The following is an 18,168-nucleotide window of genomic DNA, read 5'->3' on the forward strand; positions in this document are numbered from 1 at the left end:
CACAGAGGCCAAACCTTTTCACTTCTAGAGTATTTAATACAGAGTATGTCATATATTAAGATCCTAATCCTGTTTTTCTCTAAGCTTGTTCCCATTTTGCTTGATGTGAAGCTATTGATGTTGGCAGAGGGACCAGGGGCAGAAGTGAGAATCAAAGGACAGCCAATGCGTGATGCTCGAGGCTTGATCCTAAAACATACGCATGTTGTGGATTTTCCGTGTGAACGGTTCCACTGAAATCACTTGTGTTTCCATAAGATGGACTAACACATCCTCAATTTAAAGGTAATCTGAAATCTATTCACAGTTTAAGGCCACAAGAGATCTTTCTGATCATTTGGGCTGAACTTCTGTGAAGCTCTGGACATGGTGCTTCACAACAGCTCTCCATGGACTGAGCTTAATGACTCATCTTTTCAGGTACAGCTCCCAGGAGCACATCCCATCTTGAAGACACAGGGTTTTAAAAGAAGCATTTTTTTATTCTGCCATTTGTTCACTGGCTGATCAAACTCATTGAAAGAAAATGTTGATCCATTTTTTGTTTTCCATGTCAGCCCATCTCCTTTTAGCATTTCAAGGCCAAGCTGGATGGGGCTTGGAGCAAGCTGCTCTAGTGGAAGCTGTCCCTGCCCATGGCAGGGGGTTGGAACTGGAGGAGCCTTAAGGTCCCTTCCAACACAAACCATTCTACGGTTTCAGCTTCCAGTATAGACATTTTTCCTTAGCTATCTGAGATAAAGAGATGCCGATGAAAATAAACAGAACTCAAATGGATTTAACCTGGGAAAGAATCCCTGTTTGTCATAATTTGACACGATTTGCTGCCATAACCTTCTGATACAATACCTCTGCTGGTTTGAAGGCTCTCCATGGACTCTCCCTTAGAGGAACTGCTCATACATATTTTCTTCGCATTGAATTTACAAAGCCATTCTATAATTTCAGTAAACTTCTTGACTCATTTAAACCAATGTACTTTTTATAACCACAATTAGGCCTGCAGCCAACAACTTGCACAGTTCCATTTGATCTCTTTCCGAATTAATAGTTTTGAGTGGATTGTGAAGGTTTTGAATAGACCTTAATTTTTCACTTCCAAAAAAGCAATAATATTGAAGGAGGCAGTCCAAAATATTCCAGCCTTCTTTCTATAATGTACCAAAATAAACATAGTGAGCCAAAATCATCTCGTTTTTCAGGAGAGGTCATCTTGAAGTTCAGCGCAGTTCATTTTGTACATGAGTTGGTTGCTCACAATAGATTAAGAAATCTAATCCTGCTGTTAAATTAGCTTAAAATATTGTTGGGAATTAATGAGACTGAGAATAAAGCTACCTCGAGGTATCTGATTTCACCTGCTGGTAACAAAGGTTTTCCCAGTGCCAATGGCCAAGCCAGGTCTCATGATGGCAGTTTCTGGACTCAGCTTATTACCCATAAAGCAGAGCACAACCCTGCTGGAGTTATGTGGGTGGTAACAGTGGAAGGTGATGGTTCCCAAGCTCTTCTGAGCCAGCTAATTGGAATCCCAGTAATAACCCATTAAACAGGCTGTTTGTGTGCTGCAGGCTCTGGTTTTGTTGGGCACATTAGTGATAAAGGTAACCAGATGCAGTGGTTGGAAAGACTTGAACATCACTTGAAGTTTTCAACAAAGAAAACACCAGGGTATAGATGTTGTTGAGCAGTTGGAAGTTCTTCCTTTCTCTGTGTGTGTTAAAGTGCCTCCTTCATTGCAAGCCCAGTCGCTCTCAGACTAACCTTGCTTTTCAGTGTGTTTTGCTCTTCCAACTTCTCCTGTTTGCCTGGGGAAATACTGATTTTTGCTGTCATAACATCTGATGTTTTCTTTCCAGTTGCCGGATTCATTATAAGGATATGTACAATTTGTTACGTGTTATTGCTCCACCCCTGGGCTTAGGAAAGAAGTGCCCTCATAGGGTGGCCTACAAGGTTTGGAACTTCAGAGACTCCCTCCAGCATTTTCAGTTCTCTTTTTGTTTCTTTTTACACCCCACAACCTCCCCTCCAAGTGCAAATGCAACCAGTACAGAAAAGAAACTGCAACATAACTAACCCCTTGCCTGAAAGAAGGAATGATTGACTGATTGCCTCCTTGTTCCTTGATGCATCTCTTTCCCATCTACTCCCACACCCCAGCTGGCTGGAGACAGGCAGCTTTATGAGACAGTGAACCCTCCAGCTTCCATCCTGCCAGGTCTAGGTGGGAAGTGTTGGGGAAAAGCAGCACAGCACCCAAGCACTTTCTCTCTATATATATACACACTGGAGAGAAATGTCCCCCCAAGCTTTACAGAGAGCTGTCCGTTGTGTTTGGGCTTCAAAGTGTTGTCATTCCAGTTGGATGATCAGCATTTGAGCCCCTCCCTTTCCTGAGCCAAAAAGATGTTTGATCTGGGCACTGGCTAACAGGGCAGCAGGGTGGGATGGTTACCTAGGCTGTGGAGAGATGAAGGGATGAGCTTTTACCAGTGCAACAGCCAGACACTGCCTTGGAGGGAAAAGTACATCTCCGAGATCCAGTGAAACCTCCTTGCTTATAGCACAGGAGAAGTACAGTGTCCTTGGGAGCTGAGGTGGGAACTAAGGACAGATCTTGCAAGAAAACAGCACAGGATGGCACTGGACTAAGTGGGGTCCCAGTTAAAGGCAGGGATTTTCTTACAGTCATTACATAGAGAACAGAAGAAAAGGAGAGACAAATGGAAGGAACCAGCATGGAGCTTGCTTTTCTCTTTCACTCCAGCCCAAGTGGTCTCCACACCTGATTTGGGGATTTAGAGTTATTAAGCACTGCAGAAAAGGCATGAGACCCTCTACCTCCTGCCATTGAACAGAGGCAGAAGAGAGGCATCAGGGGCAAGCCATTGGCTCTTATTGCAATCTGTGTCTCTCAGCAGCCTTTAAATTAGCTCTGGGCTATAAAACCTGAGTGGTATTTTAACTGCATTAGTTACCAAGGACAGGAATAGACATTTTTGGCTTGGTAAGTTCTCTCTTCCACCTCCTCCTGCATCAATGCTTTAACATAGGGATTGAGACCCGTGTCAGGGCAGTGTGCTGGTGCCTGCTTCTGTAGCTGTCCTGCTTGAGATAAGGGGTTTCAGATGGGTGCTTCGGTCCTGGTTTCTTTCCTAGTATAGCAACAGTACTGTCCTGCTTTTATAGACGTTAAACATTAATAACATGTTACAATATACTTAAGTCTCCTCAGATGACAGGCAGCACGGATTTGCACAATGTAATAAGCTGGCAGCTCCCTGGGAAACCTAAATGGGATTGTCATAGTCATGCTCCCAGTTTCAGTAGCCAGAAAAAAGCAGAGCAGGAGAATTCCTTGTGGTTTCTGTGTCCCCTGCTTTTCAGTGCAGGATGTTATTTGCCACCAACACGAGCTGAAGGTAGATGCCATCAGTAATGGGCTCGTCTAAGGGCCTTTGCCCAGGTCCCTGCAATTCCCAGCTCTCTTTAATGCAGGACAGCCAGCTGCTCATGGTGCCAGAAGCAACCATTTGATGTTGGGTCGATGGAAGAGGGACCCCATCGTACATAAAGGAGAAACAGGCCCCCTTTCCACCACCTTCCTGAAAAACAAGTGCTGGGCTCTAGTTCTGTCAAATTCAGGCTGGAGGTTGTACAGAGCTGCACGTTTGGCTTGGAGCCAGAGCAGCCCCGGTCTGTCCCCTGAGCAGACACACCAGGATTGGCTTTTTGCTTCTCTCATAGCCTACAAGGTAACCTGAAAACCAAACTCTTTATTCACTGAAGGAAAGCTGAATGAGTTCTCCGAGCCCTACCTCTCCCTGTCCCATAACTCTGCCTACCAGCTCTCCCTGGCATGGTGAATACAGAAGGGGAAGCATCCTCCACCCCTGCAAAGAGCCAGCTAACCCAAGCCCTCCCTACACCCTCTCCACCCCAAGCAGAGACATCAGTCATTCCCCACAGGGACCCAATTGCCGAGGCGCAGCTCTGGCCATGGGACATCCCTGCAGCGAGGAGGAGACGTTGGGCATTGAAACACAGCAACGGAAGCAGAGAAGCCTTCATATTTACCCACCTCTTTGGTTTTGTTTTCCTGAGAAGTCTGATTAACCAGATCTCTGTTTTCTTGTCTGCTTTCCCTTCTCTCTCCTCTTTTTCATTTGCTTGGTTGCGTTGCCTTTTTTCCCCATCCCCTTCCCTCTTTTTTCCCACCCCTCCACCCGGTCTGGTTTGATTTCTGTGTCCTCTTGCTTTTGCCTCCCTCCTTTTGACTCCAAGCGGGCGCATCAGTTACACAGACATGTATGAGATGCTGAGACACATGTCCCCACCTCTAGGCCTTGGAAAGAAATGCCCAGCTCGTGTTGCCTATAAGGTAGACCAACCCCCAAGAAACTCTTGCCAAACCACCAGCTTTTTGTGCCATGGCTGAAGTGGGTGCCGGGTTTCTGTGGCGTTAGTGTTGTTCTCCTGGACTTTGCTGGTGCTTCCTCTGCTTTCCGAGCAGACTGGATTTTGGATGGTCTGCTTTTAATTCTTTTTATTCTTTAGTAACTTTGTTTCTTTTTTGTCTTTAAATTTATGGCACATCACTGTCTTTATAAGTATGTCTCCGCTCTCTCTATCAGTGTTTCTCTCTTTCCTCTCTCACTCTGCTTCCATTTAGGCTAATTTGGGGAGGGAGGGTGCTAATGACCAATTTACCCCACAATATGATCGCCATTTATCTTCCTAAAGCTTTGATTCTCAGTTCTCACTAGCCCTTCAGTAGTATGCTGTTTCCCCCCCTTCTTAATTAGATTGGAGTAATCAGAGTAGGCAGTGCTGTAGGAGTTAGCAAGCCATTAAACGGAGGCAACACCAGAAGGGCTCCTGAATTACCCTTTGTGAAAGAAATGATTTTAACAGAACCCACTGAAGCCAGGAAGATGAAGAAATCACTCAAACTTATTGTTTACTGTGGAAAACTTTTTAATTGAATCACAAGAAATGCATTCTAACCAAAAGGCTGCAAGCTGCTGCCTTCCAGACACTGCCTGCATGAATGCAGTGGAAACACAGGGCCAAGATCATGGAGTGGAACCAGACCCTGCCAGTTAAAGCCATGCTGATCATGGTGCTTGGAAATCTGCCTTTGTAGGGTCTATTTCTTTGGAAGCTCTTCACATGGAGCTCCATAATGTTAGAGGGAGAGGTTTGCCACAAGCACTGGTATAGCATTGGTACAACTAAGCATCCATCAAACTCAACAGGAGTTTGTTGCTGTTGATGGCATTTCAGCCACCGGCAAGCCCAGTTACTGCATCCCATCCTGCTGGGTGCGATGGATGCAGATCACAACAGCCCCTTCAGTAGTGCTTGGGTTCTCACTGAGGCCATATGAAAGCAAGATTTTGTAAGAAACTCAAGCTGAACCCAGAAGTGGGCCTCCCTTTATGTAGGGCAGTTAGCAGCAAGAAGAGGTTCAGATACAGCTTCCTACAAGATCCTTCCTTAGTGTGTTAGGATTTAAAAAGGAAAATTAAAGATAACCTTAAAGCAAGCCTGTTAGATGTCTTTTCTGTATTCCTTTTGATTTGTTTCTGGCCACTTTGGAAGGTGCTTTAAAAGCACATCTCTATTACAAGCAGTTCATACCCACCATGCTGTAGTTATGCTTGAGAAACCCAGGTACATCAAAAAGTCAGCTCCCAGGTCTCAGCTATTTCAGACAGAAGAGTGGACAGCTAAACATCTGTACAGCCCTACCAATTATACACAGAAACCCAATGATTTTTCAAGTAATCAATGTCTCCTTTTAGCACCCATGGGTTCCTATTGACTTCAAATGGAGCTGTGACCTGCAGCAGGTGTTTGCAGCAACCAGATCTGCTCCATGGTCCCACATGAGTACCAGAAGCATAAAGCTCTTCCTCTTCTTTTCCCTGATCTTGTATAGTTAGAAACAAAGAAAATAAAAGAGGATAAAAAGATCATGTGTTAAAATAGACGTTTTTTACAAGCCTTTTGCTGGTTTTCATAGCGTGGTGTTTCTCTGCCTTTATGTGACTGTGCTCAGCTCTTGCTGCAGACTGTCTCTGGGCAAGGGCACTGAGAATGTGTCTTTTCCCTCTGAGTTAGTTGGTACCTTGTTTTATTTGTCTGTCTTTGCAGGAAAAATCCACAGAATTTAGGTACCTAGACACAGACTCCTGCTTCTTTTACTTTTCTAACACATCCTTAATTTTTACCCATCTGCTTATGAACCCTGTGAAAGGTGTCTGTGTATGAACCACAATGATGGGAGACCTGGGGAGGAAGTGCAGCCCACACAGAGCCAGCTTGAGCCTGTCAATACAGTCATGTATTGACATGACTGTGACAAAGACCCCCTCGTCCTGCACCGTAGCTCAGTCAGTGCCAACAGCAGCCAGGACTTTGTCTCTGCGTTACTTTTGCTCTCTCCCTTTGAGCCAAATGACTTTTTTACTGTTCTGTCTGGCAAAAGCTCTTTTGCCCCACATATCCACCCCTTTCCTTTCCATATTCCCAGTCCTCTCTGAAGAGGTTTTGCCCTGTGTCTTTGTCTATGTTGCCTTCTCAGTATGTGCCCACTGTGATTTCGTTTGGATTTTCCCCTCTTGTGGCCTCCTTGGCTGCTGTCCTTCCTTTCTGGTGTTTTCTGGTTCCTCTTTCTCAACTGTTCTCCTCGGTCAGTGTGACCAGCCTCTGCAGTTTTGTGCGTGTGGCTTGCTGCTTGCCAGGAGGTGCATGCGTTGGGTTCTCTGGCCATGATGCTTGGGCACCAGGAGAGCTCTATCCTGCGCAGGGTGGAGGGGGTAAAGGGGGAAGGAACTGAACTTGAAAATCTCTTCTACCCTCTGTGTTGAAAAGAGGAAGAAAACCACTTTGGTCTTCAGGTTTGATCACTTCTTCTTTTTTAGATGAAAGTGGTGATGTTGGACAGGCTGGACAGGGCTTGGAGCAAGCTGCTCTAGTAGAAGGTGTCCCTGCTTGTGGCAGGGGCTTGGAACTGGAGGAACTTTATGGTCCCTTCCAACACAAACCATTCTATGGTTCTATGATTATATGGGGGCAGGTTTGCTGCATTTACAGTCATGTATTGAGATATTGAGGTCTCTTAGACTCATCTTGTCCATAGCGAAATGTCCTGGGCTTTATCTGCTACTCATCAGTAGCTGTAAAGGCCAAGTGGCAGCCAGCCTTTGCCATTACCTGGACTCAGTCCACCCTTTGCATACTTTGTGTGCATCTTTAAAGAAAAATGGGACAAGGAAATGCCCATGATGCTGCTAAATCTCTCTGGGAATTACTGTGCCATCAAGATACCTTGCAGATTATCAGCATGAGTGAGGTTAAAGGATGGTTTTCTGGGAGCCTAAGCATGATTCTTAGGAAGAGTGGCGCTAGGAAATGCAATAACCCAAGCCTTTCCCCACTGCTCTTAAGAGTCATCTTTTTACCTCCCTCTCTGGGGACAGAAGACAGCATTGCCAGACAGCGTATCTCCACCTCTGTCCAAGTAGCTGTGGACAAAAGCCTGCAAGGAGTCTGCAGGGTGATGATGGCAACGGGAGGGGGATCTTGACTTCATTTTGTGGTGGTTTTGGAGCTGTCAAGCACAGCTTTGCACACCCTGTTTCAAAAGTGATTTGTTGCAGGGATTAGGAGGGCTCTGGCTCTCCTTTAAACACCTCCTGACATGGCCAAGGCTCCTGGATATGTGATGGGGGTGATCTTGCAGCTCCCCATCCGTGACTGTACCTCACCTTGCCACATGGCTTTTGGGATCTGGATTACATCCCTGAAAGGTAAACAGGAGTTTGAAAGGCCCATTTGCTACCTTGCTACCTCTTCTGCACAGAGTTAGCATCATACAACTCTTTTGCTGGACAAGGAGCAAGGCTGCACCTACTGAAGGTAGGATGACCACTCCATGGTCCAGCTGTGTGCCAGAGACAGAGCCCATACTTTGGGGCACAGACCTGGCTCCTCTGTTGGCTGTGGGAGAGAGGAAGGCCATGGCCAGCCTCCTTGAAGCCAGCAGAAGAGTTAAAGGAGAGCAGAACAGTTACAACTAGGTCAGGGTGAATTATTCATAACAAATAATTTATTCATCAAACTCAGCCTCGTTTCCCACAAGCAGTGCTCCATTGTCCCAAATTTATTCACATTTGGGGGTTATTCCCAGAGCAGTTCTTGTCCCAGAGGCTGCAGTTCTCTTACTAATTCAAATCCGTTGGGGTGCCAGCTAGGTTTCCCAACATTCAGAATGCTCCTGTTCCTGCTCACATTAGACAAATGTGCCACCGAATAAAATCTACAGTGCAGATAGCTCACTGCTCACTTTCTGGGTCAGGCTGGGATCCCACAGGGAACCTTTTATCCTGGCATTTCACACCAGGATGAATTTCCCCCTCATTTCTCTATCACATTCTTTGCCTATTCGGACATTAAGATGTTTCTAAGCAGAAACCAAATGCTGAAAGGAGATCAATTCTGTCAATCCTGCTTGACACAAAGCTTTGGTTTCTCATTTGGGATGTCCCTATTTGCAATTATATCACTATAAGAAGCTGAGGGGTGTCTGCACCCCTCCTGACCACACTAGTAACAGGAGTTAAATCACATTGCGTCCCTCAACCCATCTGTAGTCGGTTACTACTTCATTTTGTGCACTGAGTTAATGAGGAGACTCTGGAGACAATACTGCAGCTCCTGCCTCTGGGGCCTCCTCCTGCAGCAGCAGTAACAAGCTCTCCTCGCCATGGCTGGCTCAGGAGGGAGGGGAATGCCTGAAACCACCTCATTAAAATCAAGGGCAGGAGGAGAGTTCCCCAAGCACAGCTGGGAAACAGGAGCCGGGACTCCATCTGCTGCCCGCTGCCTTCCCTCCAATGCTCTTGGAGGAAATTGGACATGAAGGGAGGAAAAGGAGCAGTGTCGGGTGCAGTGAGATCATAGAACAGTTTGGGTTGGAATGGACCTACAAAGGTCATCTAGTCCAAACCCTGCAATGAGCAGGGCTGCTTCACGTTGGTGTTCCAGTTTCACAGTGAAACCAAGCCTAACCTGATCTAGAAGCACTTCCCTGCCAGGTCTGGGCACCTGAGAGGGATTTTTACCTTTTTCTTTTCCTGTTCCCCAACCATTAATTCACCTGAACACCTCTTGTTTGTGGCTGGCAATTCCCAGGGCACCCCAAGTGAGGCAAGCCTTTTACTAGTGCAGGGAAGCATCAGGTCCCCTGCCATCTGTATGGTACATCTGTATGTATCAGCAGGCTCATATGTTTTCCTTCTGGGGTCTAAAAAGATGGAAAATTGTCCAAATCAGATTTTGGGTTTTAATCAGATTTTTGCTTCTTATTCCAAAGCAGGAGGAACTGGTAAGACCCATCCCTGGCAGTGCTCAAGGCCAGGTTGGATGGGGCTTGGAGGAACCTGCTCTAGTGGAAGGTGTCCCTGCCTGTGGCAGGGATTAGAACTGGATGAGGTTTAAGGTCCCTTCAAATACAAACCATTCTATGATTCTATGACTGGAAATTTCAATGACCTAAAGGTGTCTGAGTTGACCTGTTTGACCAGTTTGCATACTGGGTTGATGCATATAGCTTTGATGTGGCCTGTGTTCCGCATCCATGTGCTTTGGGAATTCAGTCTGGAAAGTCAGTTGGGAGGATCTGGGATGTCTCCGTCCCAAAATGGTTTTTTGGCTCTAGTTTTTTGTGAGGATAGAGCTCTCCTGTGGGGAATTATTTTTCATCTGCTTGTTCTTCATCTCCATGCATCTTCTTTCTCTCTCCGTCCCTTAACTCTCCCACTGTAGTAGGATTCAGTGGGACACTGTAAGTGGTACCTGGGGACTCTTGTTTATGATATAATTTTTTGGTAACATTTTGTGTGCTGAGGACAGGGTCTGCATGAAAATCCTGTTTCATTTAACACAAGTGAACAGAAAAAATTTGTCGTTTCGTTGCCAGCATTTGATACTGTCATTGAATTGTAAAGGGAGGAGAGTCTTGGCTTAGATTTCCCTATCTGAGGCTTGTCAGACATGGAAGATAAACTCTGGGCAAGCTTTAAGAAGGACCTTTGAGATTACAATGGCTTGTCTCAGACTTTAGGAGGGAGTTTGTTACAAGAGCCTCTTGTCCCTGCAGCATGCAATGAGATCTGAAGGTATGTGATAAGATAACTAAGGCAGTCTCGGCTCCTTGAATGTCAGCTCACTTCAGAAGCAGACTTGTGCCCTCAGTCTGTCCCCTATAACCCATTGATAGACCAAGTCTTCCTTCACCAGTCTTGGCTTGGTTTTGGGTAGAGCACAGGCATAAGAATTGGGGCTAACAGTGAGCAACCTCCCTCTCACCTCACCTATTGCTCCAGGCGCATCTTTGCTCTCAGCTACACCGTGTTTCTCTTCACCAGCCCAAACTTGCCCATCAGCAGCAGTGCTCCTACCACCCAGCTTCCCCAGCCAGTAAGGAGGGTGAGAGGAGTTGCACAAGGCACCCCTGAGCTGCTGCATTTCCATCTGAAGGGAGGGTTAAACCAGCAAAGCTGCCCCTCTAAATGATATTTGCAACCACTGACACTGCACAGTATAACAGTGCATGGAGCCAAAGGGGGATCTGGCCTTGCCTGTGCACTCTCTGCCTCAGTAAGTCTGTAGCCCGCTGCTGAAGGTGCTTGAATTTCTTTAGCATCATGTTGGGCTGTTGTTAAACAAAGAGGAGGTTTCTGTGAAGCGATAGGCATCAAAATAACAGCCTAAAGCAGCAGCTTTCAGATGTGGATGAAATTCCCTCCCGAGCAAGGGGCCCGGGCTAAGCTAACAGTTGGGTTTACAGGCTGCTACGAGGCTCTGCTCAGGCAGATTAACACTCAGTGATTCCTCAGGTTGCACATACCCTTGGAGAGCGGAAGCACAGGGGCTTGTCTGATGTGGCTCTGGCCATGGAAGCTTCTAAGGAGCTTGTGAAAGCTGAGAGAATGAGAAAACATGAGGTTGCTGGAGGAGAAGAAATCAGTCCTTTAAATGTGTTGCTAAGGTTATCAGGAAGGCTTGGAGAGTGTTCCTCCCCATCTGCATCTACATGCTCTGCTGCCAATGGTGTAAGGAAGCCACAGCTTCCCAGAGTGATCTCAGGTACTCCATTGCTTACCAGGGTGAGGAATTTGCCCTGTCAGAGGTGGTCCTGGCTCGTGATGAAGAAGGAATTGTTCTCAGTTCTGGAGATCTTGGAAGACACTTATCCTGAGGGACTATTCCATGCTCAGACTGAATGAACATAGTTGGGGGAAATTGTAGTCCTGCTCGTGCTAATCCATGCTGCTCCCTAATGGGTAAGCTCTGGATGGAGCTGTGTAGCTCATTGACTAGAGGGAAAGGAGGAGACCTCCAGAGCTCATACAATGCCACAGTGAAAGGAGGTAAGAGACAGAACCCAAGTGTCTCCAATAAAAAGGATGTTGCACACCTTTGCCACACCGCAGGGCTCACCAGCCTTGTTTTCAAGTGTTCTTCGAAATGCATCATCACAGGGCTGCTCCAGAGACTGCACAGATCCTGTTAGAGGCACTCCCATGCCTCCTGTTGTCAGTCACTGAAAGTGCCTTTATCACATCCCGCTCACCTCACTTTCTGGATGGAGCTGCATCCGTGAGTGGCAGACACAAGTCATCCACCATCTTGCTTTATTCAAGGATTCCAAGTCCTCTTTGTTCCTGTTGCTGCTGTTGTAGAACCAAAATACGGGTGAAGCTCACTGGCGTCGGGAAGGATGGTGGAGGTGGCTTCATGGGTTATACCTCCTGAGCAGGCTGCTTTGGCAGGGGAGATGGGTACCAGCCACATGTCTGAAGGCTGCAGACATAATTGGAAACTGCTAGGAGCAGGGTATCAGGCTGTGAAACTGGATGGGATCAAGCAGGCTTCTTCTGGAAGAACTCTATTTGTAGGATTGCAGTACAAATGCTGGCAAATAACCGTTTAACCACTAAAGCCACCGTTACAGCTCAGAGGAGAGCTGGCATCTGTACAGAGAAGATGCATTTAACTCGGTGCACAAAAGGTTAACACACATTTGTAGTCTGGCTATTTCTATGGTCTCGCAGTATGGGAGGGAAGGGGTGGAGGGGGGGGAATCCTGGCCCAGGCTCACAGCCAACACGTCTCTCTCTGCAGCGCCTGGTGCGGATGAACATGCCGATCTCACCTGAAGATTTGACCGTCCACTTCACGTCCACACTGATGGCCCTGATCCGCACTGCCCTGGAAATCAAGCTCGCCTCAGGTGAGAGGGAGGTGATGCCCTACAGCCTGTGTGGGCTCAAACCCCAAGTGCCTGTTGGCTTGGTGTCTGCCCTGGGTGGAAATCCTGTCTTCCTATTGCCTGGCTGCCATCTGCCAGCCCCTGAGGACAAGGGAGCCTCATGGACAGGCAACAGAAGGGTCTGGAGCATTGCTCTGCCTTTGGGCTGGCTGCTTACAGCATCCCTGTGGAGGAGACGTGGAGAACTTTGGCCATCCCCATTGAGGGCTCTCGGAGGAGAAGCCCTGTGCGTGTGCTTGCTGCTGTATAAGAGAAATGAAACTTTCCACACCTCTTTTCTTCACTATTCCAGCATGAGGGAAAACCAGCCCTTCCTCACCAGTTGCTGGCAGTGAAGCAGTGACTCCAAATGCCCTGCACTTTCTGCCTTGTGATAAGATTTAATTATTTAAGTGTTTAATCAGGCATTTACTTGACTTCCCAATTAAACATTGCAATGTAATAAAAGACATTGGCCTCTTCTCTGGGTCGTTACACTGTTTAATCAGGCTGGCTGGGGTCAGAAGTGAGGCATGACTGGCCGGAGCACTCCTATACCTAATGTGAACGCTAACAGGAGGTAACAATGCTCTTACAAGCAAAAGGCAGGGCAGGGTTAGGATGTTGTGCTTTTCCTAAGCAGTTTTAGGTCAGCCATTCAACCTCTCTGTGTTAGTTACCTCCCCATTTGTTGCTTAAACTTTGTCTTTGATGCTTTGGGCAGGCACTGCTGGAAGAAGACAGTATTTTGAGGTCACTGGGACTCCCCTAGGGAGTGACACCAAGTATCAGACACCTCATTCCTAAGGATGCACTTAGACTGCCTGGGATTTTAAGGGCCAGCACCTTATTTCAGTTATATTTCATCTAGACAAGGATGCTGTGAGTGTGTCTTCGTTAGGCTTCTCGTTACCTGTCAGCAATGGCAGTTGAAACAGCCTTTTTCAACTCAAAAAGGCTTCCCCACTCCTTTCTTTGGGTGCACACGGGAAGGGAACCAAAGAGAGCTCAGCTGATAGCGCTGGATTCTGTCGCAGGTTTCTATCTGCTGTGAGTTGGGAGGGTTTGACCTGGTTTGTTGTTATATGCTTCGTTTGAATAGTTTCCATGTGTTACAATTAATTGAGTCTTTAGTGGGATTAACAGGCCCTTAATAAACCCTCCCTAATGAGTTTCGGTGTGGGAGTACAAACCACTGTATAGCAGGGAACCCAGAACCTCCTCCCATTACCTTTCTCTTAGAAAACTAATCTCTGTCATTCAGATGAAGCACTTAATTGCCTGCTGTGCCATGCAGTCATCTGGGAGCTGGCTTCTTGGCTTACATGTATTTTAATCACTTTCCACCTGTGTATTAAGAGCTCACTTTGGCCATTTGAATAATGCCACCGTGTTCTGCTCTTTCTGTTTTACCTTGTGATGTGGCTGCTGTTTGATGCTGCTAATACAGAACAGGGTGCTTATGCCTCATGGCCAAAAAATCTTTAGGAAGAGATAGTGTGAAGAGTGTTTATAATCATAAATAATGCCATAACCATGGCATTGCTCATAGTCCAGCATCTCAGACCAGGTCATTTACATCACCCTTGGGAGGTGCTGCTGCTTTCTGGTGACAGTACCCAGCACCCCATATGAGCAGTTAGGTAGAGTAGGTCTGAACTTAAGTTTAAGCTCTAAATAACTGCAGAGGTTCAGCAGGCTGAAGCAATGATGGTCCTGCTGCCTTCACACACTTCTATCACAGAGGAAGTCACTGATTCCCTTTGTAGCATCCGCTGCATTGGCACTGGCTTGCTGTCCTCAAGAAACGGGAATGGAGGAAATGCCCTCTCCCATGCTTGCTGTACAGTGGGATGTGCTGGCAGGGCAAGGGCTCTCACTCCTCCTTGTGTGCCTCTTTCCCTCCTCTCCTGTTCTGCAGGCGGTGTTAAGCAGCACCAGTGTGATGCGGAGTTGAGGAAGGAGATCTCGCTGGTTTGGCCCAACCTGTCCCAGAAGACTCTGGATTTGCTGGTGCCTCCTCACAAACGTAAGTGGTCCATCAGCAAGCACCCAACCCATCCCATGCAGGGTCGGTTTCTCCCTCCTTGCCTGCTCTGTCCCTGGCCCCATCGAGGCGCACAATCAGCCAGAGGATGCAGAAAAGAAACTAAAGGCATTTCTGCTTCTTGGTATCCTCTCCACAGGGTTCATAGCCTGCACCTCCACGCCATGGTCACAAAAGGAGCAGGGAAGCTGACCTACATCTAAGCATGCATTTCATTATGCTACAGTACATTTTACAGTACTCAGGGCATTTTTCCCTTCTTGGCACTATTTGGTTTAGGATTTTTTTAATGTGTGGCCTCTACCAGAGCTTTTTCATAGCTCTGTTGGCCTCCAACCTGTGCCTTGCAGGACAATTTCTACCATCTGAGCTCCAGCAAACCAGGAGAAGAAAATGGAAGTTTGCTGAGAATTTACTGAATCAGAAGTGAGGTATTTTGAGGCTAAAGGCCTTTGTGTTACTTGATGATGTCCTGGGCACATGTGCTGAGTTTTGCCATTATCTTGATTAGCCCAGACATGGGCTCTGGATTCCTCATTAGTGAGAAACAGTGCAGAGCAATGAAGGTATTGTTCATTAAGAACGAGGCAACTGAGGAGGTGCAAATCAGTGGGTAGTGGTTGCTTAAGTCTTTTCCTCCCCTCCTCTCTTGATGCCTGTATATCTGCTGCTTCAACTCCCCGCTCTACAGTAAATGCTCCACTGCTGCGCAGGGAAGGGCTGGGAGCCCATAGCTGTGAGGGTGGAAAAAGACATCTGGAAAGATGAAATACTCTCAAAATCTGTGTTAGCCCATCATGCCCCAGTCGATCGTAATTCAAAGAAACAAGAATAAGGCTGCTTTGTTGATAAAAAGCTGGCTGTGGATCTGGTATTAACCTAGTGATTCTTCCGGCTGCAATGCTTACAATGGCACAGAGTTTTCCTGGTTGTTTTTTAATACAGTCTCTTTTGCCCCAGAGAGCTGGAGATAGGGGCCATCCTCCTCAGACATGGAAGGCAGCAACAGGCAAATATCTGAAGAAGTCTGTTGTAACCTTTCTTGCTCTTTTTTTGTCTCCCCCATGCTTCTGTGTGTTTTGCTTTGTTATTCTCATGTTGCCTCTTCTTTCTCTATCACTCCCATTAGTTGTTATTTCTCATGCTTATTGACTTATTCTTCTCTTCTGATCCTGTTCCTCACCTGGATGTCTCTGCTGCATTTGGCCATCCTCTGACAGCTGATGAGATGACCGTGGGGAAGGTGTATGCAGCACTGATGATATTTGACTTCTACAAGCAGAATAAGAACAGCAGGGAACAAGTCCACCAGCCACCTGGAGGCCTCTGCCAGGTACTCAGCTGAAAGATGTCCTCCTTGGTCCTCCTTCCTGGGAAGCCTCTTCTTTTGTATGGCTGGAAAAGTGTGCTCCACAAAATGTCCAGTGACATCTGGCAGTCTGAGTCAGATTCTCAGAAGTGGCCTGCACCACAACCTGCCCACGGCTGGGGAACACCAAAAGAGTTCTTTGGGACACCAAGGAGTTACTGAAAGCTGATGATATACAGAATCCCAGAGTGGCTTGGGCTGGAAGAGACCTTAAAGCTCCTCCAGCTCCAACCCCTGCCACGGGCAGGGACACCTTCCACTAGAGCAGCTTGCTCCAAGCCCCTGTGTCCAGCCTGGCCTTGAACACTGCCAGGGATGGGGCAGCCACAGCTTCTCTGGGCACCCTGTGCCAGCGCCTCAGCACCCTCACCCTAACCCTAGCCTTTTATCTAATCTGAACTTCCCCTGTTTAAGTTTAAACCCATTAATCCCATATACAATAGTTTTTGCTCTTTTCCTTCTGACAGACCAGCCCCAGAGGATGGGATCAAAGAGTCCAATATAGCTGTGTTTACATTGGCTATAAAAATTTTAAGTTACTTATGAAAAAGGGAATTCTTCAGATTCATTTCTGATCTGAGAGATTTGATGACCCTTACAATTTCTTGACAATATTTCCACACAATCATCTTGGGATTGAAATCCCAGTGGTTTCTGATGTGACAAATACCTATAGATTTCAGGATGATAGTCCTGCTCATTTCCTGTCTGTCTCACAGGTGGAAGGCTACAGCACAGCTAGTGTCACAATGAATTGCACAGCCCCTTTGGTCATATCAGTGGACAAAATCTCTGCTGTGCTCTCATGACCAGGAGGATGCTTTGTTAGAGGGAGGGTGACAAAGTGGACCTTTTATTAACTAGGAAGAGCATCACAGCCCATCCTTCCCATGCACAGCTCTGTTTCTGACAACCTCTCCTTGTGCTTCACAGCCTGGACCAGTGTCACTCTTCCACCCCCTGAAGGCCACTTTGGAGCAAACCCAACCTGCAGCATTCAGCAACGCAAAGGCTTTCCTTCGCCAGAAGAGCTCAGCATCACTCAACAATGGGGGTGCCTTGTGAGTATCCCGAGACCTCCCCACCAAAGCTGTAGGGCAGAGAAGGGGCACACGGGGTGTATCCACCTACCCCAGCCACTGCTCATTCAGTCGCTCTGGAGGTGGGGACACCAAGACCAGGAGCCCCTCCACACCATGGCTGGGACAATTTGCCACTGGTGGCCACCAAAACGCCTGGTGCAGCTGTCCATATGGTGTTAGTATTGGGTTTTCTTAGTGCTCTCCTCTGAATCTCAGTTGGAGAGCTTTCCGTATGGTAAGTGTGAGTTTACAGGGATTTGGGCATTGTAAAACAACCAAGCAAACCCTGACCCACCAACCACCACCGCAGTGAGGTCTTGGGAATCAAAAGATCCTTGGGAACAAAGTCATCCCTGAAGCTCAGGGCACTTGGTAACAGCAAGAGCTCCTTCAGACTGGTTCATCTTTGTGCAAACTAATACCTCCACAGAGATCTTACCAAACAGTTATAGTAACGGTGATCCCTAATCCATTCTCTTTTTCAGGTGACTTTCCTTGGGTCACAGGCACTTTGAATTTTTAGTGGTAGACATCTGAAGTTTAAATGTTCTAATTAACCCTAACAGGGAAACCATCATCAGCCTCTGTACTGAAACCCAGAGTCCCTTGTACCACTGTAGCATCAGTGAATGTGCTTTAGCATGGCTGCAGATGTGTTTGACCAATGTCTAACTGGCCTTGCATGCATAATTTGCCTGACCTCCAAAATTCTTCATTCTTCTTCATCAGAACTTAAGCTGCAGAAGCTGTTTTCCTTAGTTAACTGAAGAAAAATGTGGTGTCTGGCTTGATTTCCTTGTTGCTTGTGGGATCTTCAGGCTGTATAGGAAGTGACCATGTCAAAACCCAGGGGACCTTATAGCTTCACCAACAGCCCTGCCTATCCTGTAGCTGGTCTCACGAGTGAAACCCCAAAGGGTATCTGCGGGCTTTACCCTCGTCACAATTAAGGAAGAAAAATCTCCATGCAGAAGAGTTAATCTATTTTCCTCTCTTCCTTCTGACAGGCCAGCCCCAGAAGGTGGGATCAAAGAGTCCAGTTCTTGGGGGACCCAGCGCACCCAGGATGTGTTTTATGAAACCAGGACACCAGCTTTTGAGAGAGGCCACTCAGAAGAAATCCCCATTGAACGGGTGAGCAAACAGGGTGCAGATGTGAAGACAGAATGAGATGTGGGAGATATTAGAAAAGATATTGAGAGATTTTAGAAAATGTTTAGAAAAACTGGGTGAAATGCAGTAGACAGTAGGTCTGTCCCTTGAGACAAGTGTTACTGCGTCTCTTAAAACCCCAGGTTTGCTTGAACTGGAGAAAACCCAAATCTGGTAGCGGTAGCCTGTACAG

General features: G+C 47.0%; 1 protein-coding gene across 13 annotated transcripts in view; it reads left to right on the top strand.

The window, feature by feature from the left end:
* Positions 1-18,168, top strand: part of CACNA1B (calcium voltage-gated channel subunit alpha1 B) — a 297,888-nt gene that overhangs the window by 262,486 nt on the left and 17,234 nt on the right. For all 13 annotated transcript variants that reach the window (XM_061479698.1, XM_061479707.1, XM_061479708.1 and 10 more), the window contains 6 exons: positions 4,288-4,384; positions 12,199-12,307; positions 14,247-14,354; positions 15,593-15,705; positions 16,675-16,802; positions 17,831-17,957. In XM_061479698.1, coding sequence (XP_061335682.1) covers positions 4,288-4,384; positions 12,199-12,307; positions 14,247-14,354; positions 15,593-15,705; positions 16,675-16,802; positions 17,831-17,957 — 682 coding nt within the window. The remainder of the gene's footprint in view (positions 1-4,287; positions 4,385-12,198; positions 12,308-14,246; positions 14,355-15,592; positions 15,706-16,674; positions 16,803-17,830; positions 17,958-18,168) is intronic.

Source organism: Pezoporus flaviventris, unplaced genomic scaffold, assembly GCF_033815535.1.
Source record: "Pezoporus flaviventris isolate CSIRO_AGI_PZ_B2104156 unplaced genomic scaffold, CSIRO_AGI_Pfla_v1 ptg000154l, whole genome shotgun sequence".
NCBI lineage: Eukaryota > Metazoa > Chordata > Aves > Psittaciformes > Psittacidae > Pezoporus > Pezoporus flaviventris.